Source organism: Delphinus delphis, chromosome 14 (genome assembly GCF_949987515.2).
Source record: "Delphinus delphis chromosome 14, mDelDel1.2, whole genome shotgun sequence".
NCBI lineage: Eukaryota > Metazoa > Chordata > Mammalia > Artiodactyla > Delphinidae > Delphinus > Delphinus delphis.
Window position 1 is genome coordinate 47,022,688 of NC_082696.1, and position 16,255 is coordinate 47,038,942.

General features: G+C 37.8%; 1 protein-coding gene across 1 annotated transcript in view; it reads left to right on the forward strand.

Annotated features, from left to right (window-relative positions):
- Window positions 1-16,255, forward strand: part of LAMA4 (laminin subunit alpha 4) — a 150,729-nt gene that overhangs the window by 98,864 nt on the left and 35,610 nt on the right. Inside the window, exons 14-19 of the mRNA XM_060030432.1 lie at window positions 4,048-4,196; window positions 7,385-7,526; window positions 8,135-8,231; window positions 12,737-12,853; window positions 14,433-14,612; window positions 15,614-15,630. Coding sequence (XP_059886415.1) covers window positions 4,048-4,196; window positions 7,385-7,526; window positions 8,135-8,231; window positions 12,737-12,853; window positions 14,433-14,612; window positions 15,614-15,630 — 702 coding nt within the window. The remainder of the gene's footprint in view (window positions 1-4,047; window positions 4,197-7,384; window positions 7,527-8,134; window positions 8,232-12,736; window positions 12,854-14,432; window positions 14,613-15,613; window positions 15,631-16,255) is intronic.

The following is a 16,255-nucleotide window of genomic DNA, read 5'->3' on the forward strand; positions in this document are numbered from 1 at the left end:
TATTCTTCTTTGTTTGGTTTGGCTTGATGTTTTTTAGAACTCTTTAAAAATGTAAAAAATATTCCTAGTGGGGAGCTATATAAAAATAGGCCTCAGACCACACTTGGCCCTGGGCCATGTTGGGCCCTGCTCTGGATAATGAATGGCTCAGTGCTCAGTCCTGGGCCCTTTTTTCTACTTATACTGTCTCCCTAGTTGATCGCAATGAATCCCATGACTTTAAAGAACAATTAGATGCATGATTCCACAATGTGTACTTCTAGCTCTGAGACCTCCACTGAGTTCCAAGCTTCTATATCCAAATGCATACTTGACGTTTTCAAGTAAGAACTCAGTGTGGTATGTAGCTAAATCACAATTTCATCTACCACTTAGGTGTGTAATAGGCATATCAAACTTAACATATTCTGAATAACACCCTCTTCCCTAGTTTTACCTAGCTCAGTAACTGGAACAATCCAATTGCTCAAATCAAAATTCTGGAGTCCTTCTTGATTTCTCCTTTCCCCTCACCCCCATTTCAACAAGACCTGTTGACCCTACTTCCAAACCGAATCCTGATTTCTGACCACTACCCTCTTCTCTGCTGCTACTCTTGAGTATGAGTCCAAGTCTCCTCATCTCCAGTATGGACTTCTGAAAGAGCCTCCTACTGATTCATCTGCCTCCACACCTGCCCCTCGAGATCCATTCTCTATGCAGCAGCAGAACAATCCTTTAAAAACATAATCAGATAACATTATTTATCCCACACAAAACCTCCAGTGATACTTAAAGTAAGAAACAAACTCATGCTACATGGCCCATGAGGCCCTAAGTGACCTTACTCTGGCCCACCTCTCTGACCTCATACCCACTCTCTCCCTCCTCACTACACTTCAGCCCACTCCTGTTCATACACTCCAACTCCTCCCTGTTTTTCAAACACACCATACTTTTTCTTGCCTCAGGACTTTTGCACCTGATATCCCCAGATCTTCAAATGGCTAGTGTCCTTGTGAACATTCAGTCCAAGTAGCTCTCTTGCCCTCAGTCACTCTCTAACCCATCGCACCTGTTATCTTTTTTTTTTGCGGTACGCGGGCCTGTCACTGTTGTGGCCTCTCCCGTTGCGGAGCACAGGCTCCAGATGCGCAGGCTCAGCGGCCATGGCTCACAAGCCCAGCCGCTCTGCGGCATGTGGGATCTTCCCGGACCGGGGCACGAACCCGTGTCCCCTGCATCGGCAGGCGGACTCTCAACCAGTGTGCCACCAGGGAAGCCCCGTACCTGTTATCTTTTATTCAAAATATTTTTTATTCCCTGAAATTAGCTTGTTCATTTATTTAATCACTTGTTTTATTTATTATTGTATATTCCCACTAGATTGTAAATTCCTTGAGAGTAGAGACTGTGTTCATAGCTATGTGTTCTATATCCTGAAAGAGTACCTGGCACATAGTGGGTACACAATGAATATTTGTTGAGCAAATTAATGAGTAAAGGTAGAATATCCATGGTATTTTTTCTGCTTATACAACTAAAAACTTTTTTTTCACAGTATTGTTCCCCAGATGACCAACCAAATGGACTACACCCTTAATACTGTAGTTATAACATAAACCCTATGTGCTAGGAACTATGCTACATTCTGGGAGTATAAAAATAAATTAAACATAGTCCCTGCCTTCTAAGATTATATAATCTGGTGGGTGGAATAATAATGTGAAATCATAACAGTTGTGTGGCACGTGGATAATTGAAATATGTGGCAACACAGCTCACCCTAGAGAGGTTAGAGATGGCTTCATAAAGGAAGTGGTATCTGAGCTGAATTTGGAAGGATGAGTATAACTTTTCCAGGTGGATCAGACAGAAAACAAAGAGAAGTTACTCCAGACAGAGAAAATATGTGAAAAGGCACAGGTGCCAGAAAAAATTACGGAGCATGAAAACAACAATCAGTCAAGTTTGGACCATGGGATGCGGTTGTGTGGGAAGTGGTAAGAAATGATGAAATTAGTAAGAGGAGGAGTCAGTTGCTGAAGCCTCGCTTAGGAATTGGATTTGTTCATGCAAAGCAAGTAGCTGATTTTGAGAAGGGAAATAATATGATCAGATTTGCTTAATAGCAAGTTCACCATTCCTGCAAGGTGGTGGAGAATGGATCAGAAGACTAAAAGGGTGGGTTCAGAGAAAGGCGTTAGATCGCTCAGACAGGAAAGGGCTGAGTCTAGCCCCTAGGAACACCAGCTTTGAAAGTCTTCTGCCTGGCCAGAGAAATAGGAAACCAGGAGAGAGCAGCATCACAGAAACTGGGGGAAAAGAGGGTTTTAAGGCAGAGACTGTGACCAGCACTGTCACAAACCAGAGACAGATCTGGTAAATACAGGAAAGTGTCTAATGGACCTGGCAGTATGGGGTCTGACATTGGGAACCTTGGGGCAAGAACCATTTCTGTAGTGAGCACTTCATCAACACAAGAGAAGAAGCTGCAGGGGAAGCTAGAGTCAAGTAATTGTTTGTTTTTTAGTAGGAACTTAAGCATATTTATATCTGAGAAGAGCCAATAGCTAGGGAGCAAGAAAACAGAAAACAGGGGCACTGAGAAAATAGGGGAGCATGCCTTGTACAGAAAAGGAACACTTTTCATCTTAAAATATGAGGAAGATGTAGCTATAAGTAAGTGTATAGGGTTGGCTGGGGAGGGAGCTGGGGGTGGTAGCAAAGAGTTGGGGAAACTCCTGGTTGTCGGTGTTGGAGGCTCTTAGGGGTTATCAAAAAATGGTACCCCTTTCAGCACCCAAGTTCTAAACAAGTTGAAAAATAAACAGTAAATATTACGACCAAGAATATCACCTTTATTTCAGCTAAACTGAGGGTGTGGCTTCTTAAGAGATCTCTTAGCCAAGTGGGATTGCTGATACTCAATCCCAGAATTAGGCAGGTCTGCCCAAGGAGACCAGCAACACCGCAGGGTTCCTGGGGCGGGGTGGGGCTTCTCCCCAGGACAGCTTTTGCTATGTGCAGGAGCACAGGGAAACTCAGCTTTCTGCTAGCTGCTTGCTCCCAAGAGCAGAAGAGTGGAGTTGAGCAGGCTCTGTATAGTTATCCCCTAAATTGACCAAGCAAATAAACCACTCCTCCTCTCAGGGCAGAATACGGAAAAGGTGGAAAGGCCTGTAGTTCCACTAATTGAGCTGCCTTCATAGGGAAGGAACATCACATTGGGAGCTGGAAAAAAGTGTTCCCACTAACAGTTAGCTTATGTCTTCTAAATAAAAAAGAAAATAAAGTGACCTGATGAGAATCGGAAAGGGTTGGGGGAAGGAATTATTATTGGCTTTGGAATGGTGACAGTGTTTAGAGTCACTATGTGAGTGACCGGGAGAGCGAATTCTTTTCAGCGTTGAGGGCCCAGCCAAGGCTGAAAGTCATAGGTTTGCAGCAGCATCCTGTGTGTGGTCTTTAGCTAAGATCATAGGTCTACTGTTGAATTGAAAATTAAGAGAGGTCATGTTACAAGGTGAGTGTCAGGGAGAGTAGTCAGCAAAAGAAATACAGCTGAGAGGTCAGATAAGATGAGAACTGAGTGATACCCATTAGGTTTAGTAACTCAGAAATCATTAAGTGAATTTCTGTGTTGGTGGAGTATTGAGGTAAAATCCAGACTGGAATAGGTCAAAAGCGTGAATTTAAAGGTGATGAGATAGAGATAGCATGCATAAACACTTTTTTTTCGGGGGGGGGTGTCTATTTTGCTATGAAAGGGATAAAAAAGTAGGGTAATAACATTAGGGAGAAGTGTGGACAATGGAGAGTTTCTGTTTAGTTTTCTTTTCGGATGAGAGATGGCAGAGCATGTCTGAATTGTAGGGAAGCAATCAGTAGAGAAGGAGTTGAAGATGCAAGTAGATAAATATCTATGTATAACCTTTTAGACTCTTGTAGATCTGTCCTGAAACTTACTGAACTTCATAGTAAGGAGGAGTAGAGATTATCTTTGGTGCTCCGTGGGAAAAATATTTTAAGTCCCTCTAAATTCAGTTCTTTTTTAAATATTTTTAGAATGCATCAGGGATTTATGCTGAAATAGATGGAGCCAAAAATGAACTACAAAGAAAACTATCCAACCTAAGCAACCTCAGTCATGATTTAGTTCAGGAGGCTGTTGACCATGCACAGAACCTTCAACAAGAGGCTGATGAACTGAGCAGGTAATATCCTGGTTTTAGAAATGCAAACATCTTTATAGGCTGAGTAACTTATTTTTATTCCATTTCACATGACAGGGTTGCTGGGATACAGTGTTAGCAGTTTGGTTTTAGAGTTGGGTTTGCTTATTTGTTTTTCTGTTTGTTGGTTGGCTAGTCTGAGAGCCAATTATTGTTTATTGCAGTTGCTTTGGGGAGACAGTTTTTCGATTTTAAAAAATCTGTCAGATTAGAGATCTGTGTTGTGGGAGGGGTAGTTCTGTTCCACATTATTGATAAGATAACCTAACACATTTTAGTTATAGGGATATAACTGCTGCCCAAAATAGTATCAAGTAAATCAGATCCCTCTGCAAGGTCTAATTCTGCCATCATCACCTATTTATTTCAGAGACAGCATTAGCTTTCCACACCCAAGTGTCTTAAGTAAAGCTGGTTGGAAGTTGGCAATACGTGGAACTTGTGGCAGATACTCCAGCCATTCCCCAGTGCCCAGCAGGAACTATTTGATTTCAGCACCTATTAAGAGAAAAATCAATTGATAATTTTCCTCGCAGTATCTAGAAGAGACTCCTAAGCACTCATTTAATGTTAATTGAAATGTACTAAAAGACTGGCATTGAATTCATGACCCTGAAAAAATAGGTAAATAATGAGATCATTATAGAGAAAGATTGCAAGTCTGGCAATTAGAAACAAGGATTGTGAAGGTCATGAATAAAATAAGACCCAGTATTCACTTCTGTTCAAAACTTAAATCACCTTTTTTTCCTGATTGCCAAGGGCAGGGGTGGGAGTGCGGATGGAGAGATCATGGTTAAAACCTTGGTGTGTGAGATGGTGTTGTATCCAGCTCAGTGTCATGCTCCCAGGGAATGTGCTTCTGATCAAGCCAATAAAATGGAACTTGGAGAAAATACTAGTTTTGGTAACAACTGTATTGGTAGATTATTATTTTTGAGATTAATTCTGTGGCCCTCTTCGTTGTTCTTTTGTCATTTAGTAACTACATCCCATTGAATGGGATCCCAACACAGACCTTCTCAACCCTGCAGCAAACAGTGTTCCAGCTAGAACTTCTAAGGAAGTTACCCCATGCTTTACATGAAACATAATCAGAAATATCAATCACCCTGAAGTCCCTTTTTTACGTTTAGCATATTTCTGACTACATATATTCAGGAAAACATCCAAATTTATAGACGTCTTCCCTTCAAAATGTGAATATTCTTCAGCATCTATCTGGTGTACCCAGTGGTTTGCATGGTTTGCCTCAAACAGAGATAAACATAATTCATCAAGAAGCTTCCATTTCAAAAGCACATCTTTATTTTCTATATTGATGTAGTACCTGTTTTGTGCCTAGTAATGAAAACAAAGTAAATAAAGGCTTTTTGTTTCAAGCTCTTTGATATATCCGCTCACCACTCTAGCCAGCAAAATTTTTAAATATTAATAAATATTGGTAACATTTTATACCTTTTACCCCTTTCTTTTAAAACTTCCTCAGGTTTTACTCTCTGTGCCATTTCTGAGAACAGGGGGTTGTGGGGAGATTTAAGTAGCAGGCATTTGGATCAGAATTTCCTCTGCAGAGCAGGGCTGCGTTATGACCTTCATGGGCCATAAAAAATTTTTTTTAATTATATGTCATTACTACATAGGTATAAAGGCTAATGTAATCATTATTGTTATCCTCATTTTTTTCTTCTGATTTTAAAAAAGTTAACATGAAAGCATCTTTGTGGGCCCCTGAATGGTTGTCAGCCCTACTGCAGAGGAGCCAGAATGATGGTGAACTCCGACAAAAAAGAAGAAAGTTGCCAAGGAAATAAAGAGGAAGTTCCTCTGAGCCTAAGCCGGTGTACAGGGACTGAAACTGGTTGGAGGAGGCTGAGAAACAATTGGCTGAGCTCAGTAGGTCAGGGTGGTGTGAAGAGAGGAGCCAGTGTAGGATCTGCAGTGTCATGTACTGCATCACAGAGAATCTTCCGAGAAGTTACTGATGAATAAAGTGATACTAGTCAGAAATTTCTGGAACTGGGAAAACAGTATGGAACTGGTGGATTTAAGACTGAATAAAATTAAGACAAAGGATTTAGGATGAGCTGCAGAAGAGGGGGCTGGAGTTTGTATTATAGAGGAAGAAGTGTTTGTCAATAATATGAATTATTGTGTGGATACACTTACAGTTTGAAATTTCCATTTAGGAAATGGTTTAGGTATAATAAATCCTGAGATTTACTGGATGGCAGGCACGGAACCAAGCATTACACATATTTTATCCCTGTTAGACCTCATATGAATCCTCTGAGGCACATACTGTTATCAGCCTCTACGTGAGGGTGTCCAGTGCATCATGGGTATCAGTAAATGTTAGAGGAACCTTACAGGGGCCAGAAGGGACAAAGGCAGAGAACATGGTGTCAGGGCATGGGTGGTTGTGAGATGAGGCTCTGCACTTAAGCGGGGGCAGCTGGGCCTCAGGAGTGAGACCTTAACCATGTTTGCCCTGGGCAAGCTATGCACCCTTCCTCAGAGCCTCAGCAACTTTTATCGAAAAAAGGAATAACAATATCAACTTCATGGGTGTGGTAAGATTTAGAGACATAATATATGAAATGGGGCTAGCCCAGTATCTGTACATGATGCTCAATATGTGTTATAACCTTTCTTAAAGAAAAATGTGATCTGTTATATAAAAGGAGGAAAAAAGATTGAATAGAGTGAAACCAACTAATATTTAACACCAGCTGAGGTTATGCACCCTCTCCAAGGGCCTTAGTTTCTTTGCCAGGGAGGGAATAACAATGCTGATTGGGGTAAGCAGCAGGTGGGGATGATTGTGGGTTCATTCTTCTGCCTGACTTCACCACGTAAACAAACTCTTGAGTAAAGAGGTGCAGAGGCTGTTTTTAAATCAGCATTTCCTTTCCCTGAGGCTACTGCCAGGCAGGCAGTTGCCAAGGAGCGGAAACAAGGTGAAGCCTTGAGGGAACCAAAAGTAGAGGAATGCAAAGAAAATGTGCCCTTAGGAAAGGCAGCTCGGGAAAACCTTGGCCAGCCAGGTACTTTAAATAACAGGAAGGAAGTGCCTTTGGTTCCAGAAGTACTCCAATCAGGCCCTAAAAATGGCCCTATTTCTCAAGGAGGTAAGAAGGAGAACTAATGCCACGTTTGTTTATTAACAGGAATTTGCACAGTTCAGATGTGAATGGGCTGGTACAGAAGGCTTTGGACGCTTCAAATGTCTATGAAAATATTGCCAATTATGTTAGTGAAGCCAACGAAATGGCAGAACAGGCTTTGAACATCACTGATCGAATTTATGATGTGAGTATTCCCTTACTTTAACATTCATTTCTATGTTGCCTTTTCCTGGCTTATGACTTTTCTGTTTCCTAATGTCATCTGTTGAGCTTCCAATGTAATACAAATGGCAGAAAGGGCAGGAGAACTAAGAAAAGACCATTTTATTTATGTTATGAATGTTTTCGGTAATGCAGGTTCTTCAAGATGTGTCATACTCCAATCAGCAAATGCCAATTTCTTTGACAGCTTTTTTAAACCAAAGTCCCTGAATAAAAAATATTTAAGACTTGTTCCTGCTGATAGAAAAGACACTTTATGCATACATTCAGATTTCCTCAACTCAAAAATTGTTTATTCAACAGCTTTTTCATGACAAGCACTTTGGTGGGCCCTTGGCCAAGCACTATTCCAAGTTCACTGAATTTTCCTCAAAAACCATTTATCTTGAAAATGTCAAGGATATTATTTTCTCATGTTCACATTTGACCTTGATTGTGAGCTATGAAAATGAAGCTGTATGTATTTTGCTTGGTGTTTAGCAGATAAACTGTATCATTTAAATCCTAGAATGATGAAAAGTTGATTTCTTCTGCTGTCATTCTTACTCTCTCCATCCAATTTCCTCGTAGGCTGTGAGTGGGATTGATACGCAAATCATTTACCATAAAGATGAGAGTGAGAACCTCCTCAGTCAAGCCAGAGAGCTGCAAGCAAAGGCAAATTCTAGTAAATATTTTCTCTTTCCTGTCTTCCTTCTGATTTATAGCTGCTTCCCTCCTTTCACACAGTGTTTCTGCATATAAACAGAGGTTTCAAAATGCGAGGATTAAAGAATAAATTATATTTCATCTGAATAATAAAAAAGCAAGTATTAGATATTTTCAAATAAATTGTGGTTTAAAAAAATTCCATGTAGTAAAATTACATGGAAACATATAGTTATCCAATATATAGTGGATATTCTTGCTAATCAAAAAGGCTAATAGAAACCTACTATGAATGCCAATTTTCAAGGAGATAGTACCATAAAATACACTTTAACACTAAAATTATATTGCACATAATGTAACCTTCCTTGAACAATTCAGAAGGCCCTTTAAAATTTTACCATGAAGGGATGGGTCAGCACTGTGAGAGTCAGGAGGACAGGGTACCACAAAGCCATCTGGTTTTTTGCACTTTCTTGTAGTTTGTGTTATACAAGTTTGCTGTATTTAGGACAAGCCTAATGACCATATGGAAAAAAGCACTTCCAAACGCTGGTATCTGCACCTGCTAAATCAAGCACATCCCAGAGTGGGAGAGGGAGGAAAAAATAAAAGTGAAATCATTTCAGTTAGTTTTGAATCTTACGAGTTACTCTTGAAAACAATCAAACTAAGAATTTTACTAAACCTTACTCATCTCTGAGGTAATGAGCTCATTCCTAAGGATATTAGAGCATTGACTAATGAGGTTGGAAATCCATTATCTAGCTAACTTGTACCACCTAAAAACAAAGACCAAGTTTGAAACTGAAAATTTCATGTGATTTTATCAAAGCAATTAACCTGAAGTCTAACTGTACATTTTCTCTCTTTTTTAAATGTAGAGCCATTATATAGAGAACATAAATGCATTTGTTTTTCATATGCAGACTATTTAACTATTTAATTACCATAAAGCAGCTATTATCTGAGTAAACAGACAATAAAAATGCTGTTTCTTCATTCTAATTAATTTATTATACAAGTTTAGTCTTAAACATGCTCTTTAGAAAAGAATTAGAATGTTAGCAGTAAAGAATTAGAATACTTATATTAAAATATTTTTGGATAAATGTTGTCATATGTATGTATTGCTTTTGTTTGTGAAGACCAGAGTATGTGGGTCTTCACGATGCAGTGACTTAAATATTTTATTCTCCTTGATAATTTGCAAAGTATTTTCTCAATCCTGTCATTAATGATTTGTTGAACCTCATGAAAGCAATTTTTCTATTCTGATAATGCTGTCTCTTCAAAGTTCCATATTTTATGTGTAGATAAATCTCTCTGCTTTGGTCTCTGAATATTTTTCAGATCTGGTCACCTATTTCATAATCTTGTTTGGTTAAATCCCTTCATATGTTTATTTGCCAAAGGGACACTGATGGGGAGTTAGGACTATGTGGATCAGAACTTGCCTCCCTTTAGAAAATATGCATGTTTGTAATATAAATTCAGATTTTCAAATTGAACCATATTTCATCTATTGAGTTACACTGTAATTTCAGATTACTATTAATTCATTTCCAAATGAATTTCAATGATCAGTAATCTTTATTTACCAGATTTCCTTTTTTTCATTATCTATATCAAATAGCCATCTGTAATAAACTCAGGAAGCTGCTGTCTTTTAAAATCTTCTACTGAATTACTTTGTAAAATGAAAAATGTCTATGTAAGACAGTGGGTTCCAAATAGGACAGACTTTTTATGAAGCATTTCTTCTTATAAACATCCAGCCCCAAATAGACTTTCTTTCTCCTATTTTATCAAAAACTCCAAATACAGTTAAATATATTCTTTCTCAGTATATCAGCCAGTGTTTTTTGCAGTAACAAAACCCAAAAGGAAGAGCTGAATAGATTGCTTGTATTACAATATTCAAAAATTGAAACTAAAAGAGGGAGAGAGGGTGCAAAACAACAACAAAGTATGTTTAAGACCCTCCTTGAATTCTGGGAACTTATTGGCACCACCCAGAGGAAACAAGAAAGAAATGCTTGTACTTTGGTTACATTGTACTTGGTACAAGTACATTGACAGAATCAACTAAGCATCACCCATATATACCCCTTATGTACATGTATGGGGAAAAGATAACTGAACAATAAACCAAGCACACCAAGACTGTATAATTGAAAGAGACAGTACACCATGGGAGGGTATATATTTGCAAGCCCATTGGAGAGAAAGAAAAGAAGGGGAAGTGAAGAAATTATTTTTTTGTTTGTCAAGATACATACATTTCCTGATGCTTTGGAAGTAAACAAAGCATGAAACAAGAATTCTTGGGAAAGTTGATCCTTCAGTTCAGGTGACAAGATATTACATCATGACTTTTTTAGATTTGTGCCAAGGTAGCCCCAGTTAGGGTCTATGCTACAAGTACATTTTCAAGAATAATTTTTTAAGAAAAAGACTAATTATCAAAACTGATGCAAGAATGAATAGAAAATCTGATAGAACTGTATGTACATACATGTGTATAATAAATCTAATCAGTAATTAAGCCCTCCCACAAAGAAATCTCAAGGCTCATATGGCTCCACCAGTGAATTCTCCAAAACACTTAAAGAAGAAATAACACCATTAGTACATAAATTCTTCCAGAAAATAGTAAAGGAGGAAATACTCTTTTTTCTATGAAGCCAACAAAATTTAGATATCAAAACCTAAGGACGGGGGCTTCCCTGGTGGCGCAGTGGTTAAGAGTCCGCCTGCCGATGCAGGGGACACGGGTTCGTGCCCCAGTCTGGGAAGATCCCACATGCTGCAGAGCGGCTGGGCCTGTGAGCCATGGCAGCTGAGCCTGCGCGTCCGGAGCCTGTGCTCCACAACGGGAGAGGCCACAACAGTGAGAGGCCCACATACTGAAAAAAAAAAAAAAAAAACCTAAGGACATTATAAACAAGGAAAAATATAAGCCAAATTCTCTCTTAAACAGAGATGTGAAACTCCTAATCAGGATATTAGCCAATCAAATCTAGCATACATAGAAATGGTAATACATGACCAAGTTAGGTTTATTCCAGGATTTCAATGATATTTTAACATTTAAAACATCAGTAGCAATTCACCACATTTACAGAACATAGGAGAACATTCATATGCTTATCTCACTACATGCAGGAAGATCATTTAACAAAACTCGCTACCCACTCATATTTTAAAAAAACTCATAGCAAACTAGGAATAGAAGGAAACTTCCATAATTTAATAAAGAATAATAAAATAATATTCAACAAACCAATATTCATACTGAAATATTGAAAGCTTTTCCATTAAGATTGGAAATAAAATAAGGATTCCCCACATTATCAATTCAATGTGTAAATATCCAGTTTAATTCTATGTAAAACAATTAGAAATTAACTGTTTTTAAAATAACACCATTTGCAATAACATAAATTACCTAGAAATAAATCTGATGCAAGATGCTAAGATCTTTACACATAAATTATAATACACTACTGAAGAAATTAAAAGATGATCTAAATAAATGGAGATAAAAATGAGAATTTAGATCTAGGGAAGAATAAATAAAAACTGTGTTCATTAAGTGGAAGACTTGAATTTGTAAAAATAACAGTTTCTGCCAAAATTTATCTATAGATTCAATATAATCTCATTTAAAGTACCAGAACTGTATGTACATATACAGGATGCTTTTAGAATTTCTTTGGAAATGGGGGTGGATGGTGGTAGGCAAGAATAGCCAGCACAGTCTTGAATTAAAAAAAAAAAAAAACCTAGAGGACTTAAACTACCCAATACCAAGACTTAAAACTGTACAAAAATTAAGACAGAGATACAAAAAGATATAGAAAATTACAATACTCTATCATTTCTTCTGAATAAAGCTTAAAAATAGACACAACTAACAGGCAGAGATAGGATTCAGAATAGTGGTCACCTTTGGGTAATCATGGAGGTCCCAGGAAACTGTAACGGGCTAATAATGCTTTTAAAAATGCTTTTCTTGACCTGGGCGCTGGTTATATTTTGTGTTCAGTTTGTGAAAACTCATCAAGCTGTACACTTATAATTGTGTACCCTTTTCTAGATGTGTGTTGTGTATCAATTAAAATTTATTAAAACAATCAAGAAAAAATAATTATTCTTATCTAACCAGTTATCACCATAAGTATAGACAGATCTTTTCAGCTCTTTATCAATCGTGCTGCTCGTAGTTGTTAGTCACAGCAGTGCTATATTTTTCAATCAAAAAAGTTAGCCATTATCTGTACATCCGTATGAGTTACTTTATGACATCCTAAATCACTCCGAAGCAGTGTTACAAGTTTTCTGCAATCCTTTACCTCTGAGTTGAAATGCCGCTTTCCAGAATTGGTGTTCTATGTTATATTATATTCAGAATATTGCAGATGACTTAGTGGTACAAACCAGAATTTTCCTTGTTGCAATGGAGATTTCTTTCCTGGCATCTTTGCCCTACTTGTACTTTTTTTGGCTTCTTCTCCACAGGCAATGACGAGGCAGTGGCTGACACCAGTAGGCGTGTGGGTGGAGCCCTAGCAAGGAAGAGTGCCCTCAAAAACAGATTAAATGATGCCATTAAGAGACTACAAGCCACAGAGAGAGGTGAGGATCTCAGGGAGAACTTAAGGCTCATCTGTTTGTTCACTAGTATTAAGGTAAACCTTTGAGGAAAGAGTAGGTGATTCTTTGCTTATTAATCTTTTTATAAATAAATATTGCTTTCTGATGACAAAAGAAACTATGTTTTTCTCACTCACACACGCACACACATACACACAAAAGTCCTGGAAAATAATAAAAGCTGTAGTCACATCACCTAGGAGTGACGATTAAATTTGAGAGCATTTTCCTCCAATCTTGCGTGTATGTGTGTGCGTGCACGCATGCATGTCAATGAGATCATGATGTTTATACTATTTGGTAACCTACTTTCTTGTGAACATCCTTTTTCATTAACAAATATGCCCTAATTTGGTTATTGGGTTTCTCTGGCCCCAGCAGTAAACAGCTGCTCTCTGTTACATGCCATGTCGTTCTTATAGTGCAAGCAGGGAGACCACTGAGCCAGAGAGAAAAACAAGAGCACTCATGCTGCCTAATCTGGAACTACAGTGCTATCTTAGAAAGATGTGATTGGGCGCATAAGTGCCTTTCCCGGCATAGTGAAAGTTAACACATTGCTGCTGGATGTGGTGTTTCACTACACAGAGCAAATTCAGCTACAGAACTACAGGATGCCAAAGCCCTGGCCGGAAGGGTGTCATCAGCATCATCAGAGCTACCACATGCTAAGCACTGGGCTGTGTTTTACAAACATTATCTCATGTGGGAAAGTATTGCTGTTGCCTTTAGGCTGATGTGAACCCTGAAGCTTGTCAAGGTTGGGGAACTTGCTCCAAAAGGCACAGCAACAAAAAGAAGCAGGCCCAGGATTCAAAGCTACATCCATCAGAGTTCAGAGCATGTGGGGTTAAGTTAAATGTTTCTCCAGTTAAAAATAATTAAAGCTACAACCTCACCTGAGTGATTTTTAATTGTTTTTATTACAGAAATAATACATGACCATTATAGAAAAATAAGAAAAGAGAAAGAAGAGAAATCTTTTATAATCTCATTACCCAGGAAAAAACTGTTTTGTTGTAAACTTATATTGGTTTTATTTTAAATATATAACTTTTAAAAATTTCACTATAGATCTCTTTTGAAACTTGCTTTTCTTATTCAAAAATACCTTTCCTTATCAATTTACTTCTGTACTAGAGCATCATTTTTATGACAGAAGCTGCCCCACAAAGAAGAAAGTGATATTTACAATGAATTTCAGACATAGGCGTTTTATGAGTTAGTATCTAATATGCATTTTCTATAGCTTCCTCACCAGGTCTCTAACCTGAAGAAATACTACTCTTTTTTTTAAATTTCCCTTTAATTTGGAAATGTTTTAAATGAACGACATGATTTTAATGAGACTTTAGAGTCTTCCAAGCTCACTTGTTAATACTATTTACAGTATTCTAGTGCACCTGACTTACACCATAATTAACATTTATTTAAAGATCTCGGTTTGGCTGAAAAACCTGAATTTGAGGTCTCTTTCATCCCAGTGATGAAATGGATATCCATGACCCCATCAAATGTCCTACTTCTTTGCAAAGTAAATGTCCTTGTGCTCTGTGTGAAGGTGACGCTCAGCAGCGCCTGGATCAGTCCAAGCTGATCACCGCGGAAGCTAACAAGACCACAATGGAAGTCCAGCAGGCGGCCGCCCCGATGGCTAACAGTCTAACCAACTGGTCACAGAATCTTCAACATTTTGACTCATCTGCTTACAACACTGCAGTGGACTTTGCCAGAGATGCAGGTATCACTTAGTAACTTCACAATTTGCATCCAATTGAGGAATTGGCCATTAAACCCTACACATCTTTTGTTAAGAAGCAATTTTTTTCATTCAAGTTTTAGATTGGAATATTGTAGAAGTTAGCTTAGAAAAGGATAAAACTTTTTGCTCAGTTCATCTATCAATATATATGTATGTGTGTGGACATAGGAAATATATGTATTTCCCATAAATAAACACCAGACAGACTGGTTGAGTTAATTTTTTTCTACGTGAAATAATGGTAACACTTGTTTTTATCAATGTAAGATTGATTCTTTGGGGAAGAAGGGCAATCACCTGTTAGAATAAATATGTTAATAAAATATTGGTTTGCTTTTAGGAAAAAAATTTACTAAACAGCACTGCTGTTACTAAACATCATTGCTTTTTCCTTACCTGAGTAAAGCAGGTTATTACCAACAAGTACTGAATATGGCCAAATACAACTTCAGCTTCCCATTAAGAAGTAAAGTCTGTTAGCCAACTTGAATATAAATATATAGTAATGAAGATGAAATATGTTGATATCTATCTAATTTAGTTATACATAGATATTAAAATCACATATTACTTGAGAATTATTTTCCAGTCTCATATTTTTATTCCATCTTTTCGTACCTCCTAAATATCAATGTCTTTGTCATGATTAGAACTTCCAGTTCTCCAGAATGGTTTTGCAGACAGTATTCCCTTCACTTTCATCTGGATTAAGAACCAACTTTTTAAATCCACGTATGGATTTGTCCATCGCTAGGAATTTTATCCCAGGGCACAATATCCATTCCTGTAACAGGAAGATAGCTCTTTTATACTCATCTTTTAAGTATATATTCATGAGCCCTCCATGTAACCACTCAATTTCTTTTGAAACTTAATCTTTAAAAAATTTGCCTACATGATATCCAATATTTACATTTGTAAAGATATTGCCTCAGGAATATTTACTAAATTGGTGTTAATTTTTTTTCCTCCTTGTTCAGTCCCATCAGTGATTCCAGTAACCATCTAGGACTAACACTGATTGTGTGCTTTCCTCAAATAGCATTTTGTGGTTCAAAACAAAGTAAATGAAAAAGCATACCATAATATGAGACTTCATAAAGACTCTAAAGTGGCTCCCTTTCTCTGAGAGAATTGAGGGTAGAGAAACCTGTTTTGTACACATTTTCATAATCAGCATTTAATGTAATGCTTTAAACATACTTTATTGCCTCTGATGTTGAAGACTATTATACTATAACAATAGCCATTTTATAGCATAGCTATTGTGGTCAGTGATCCAAATAACAAATATTTACCGCTGTATTAACAAATACACTACATGATAGTAGCTATTATTTACCTGATTTCATTCCTTTTGCTGGAGAAGCACCTTGTTTCCTAAGTACAGAAAAGAGAAGTTTCCTAGGTCCTCACTGACATATTCTCCTGAATCTGAATTTAGTTTGGCTCCAGGAAGAGGCTTGCTTTTGTTCAGCTGCTAATGCTCAGTGACCATGCCCTACCCTTAGATACGAGTTTGCCCAAAGATATTTATTTTCAAGTCCAGTGGTTTTCAAACACTAGTGTGCATCGGAATCACCTGAGCCCCACCTCCATGTTGCTGGTCTGGGGACCACACA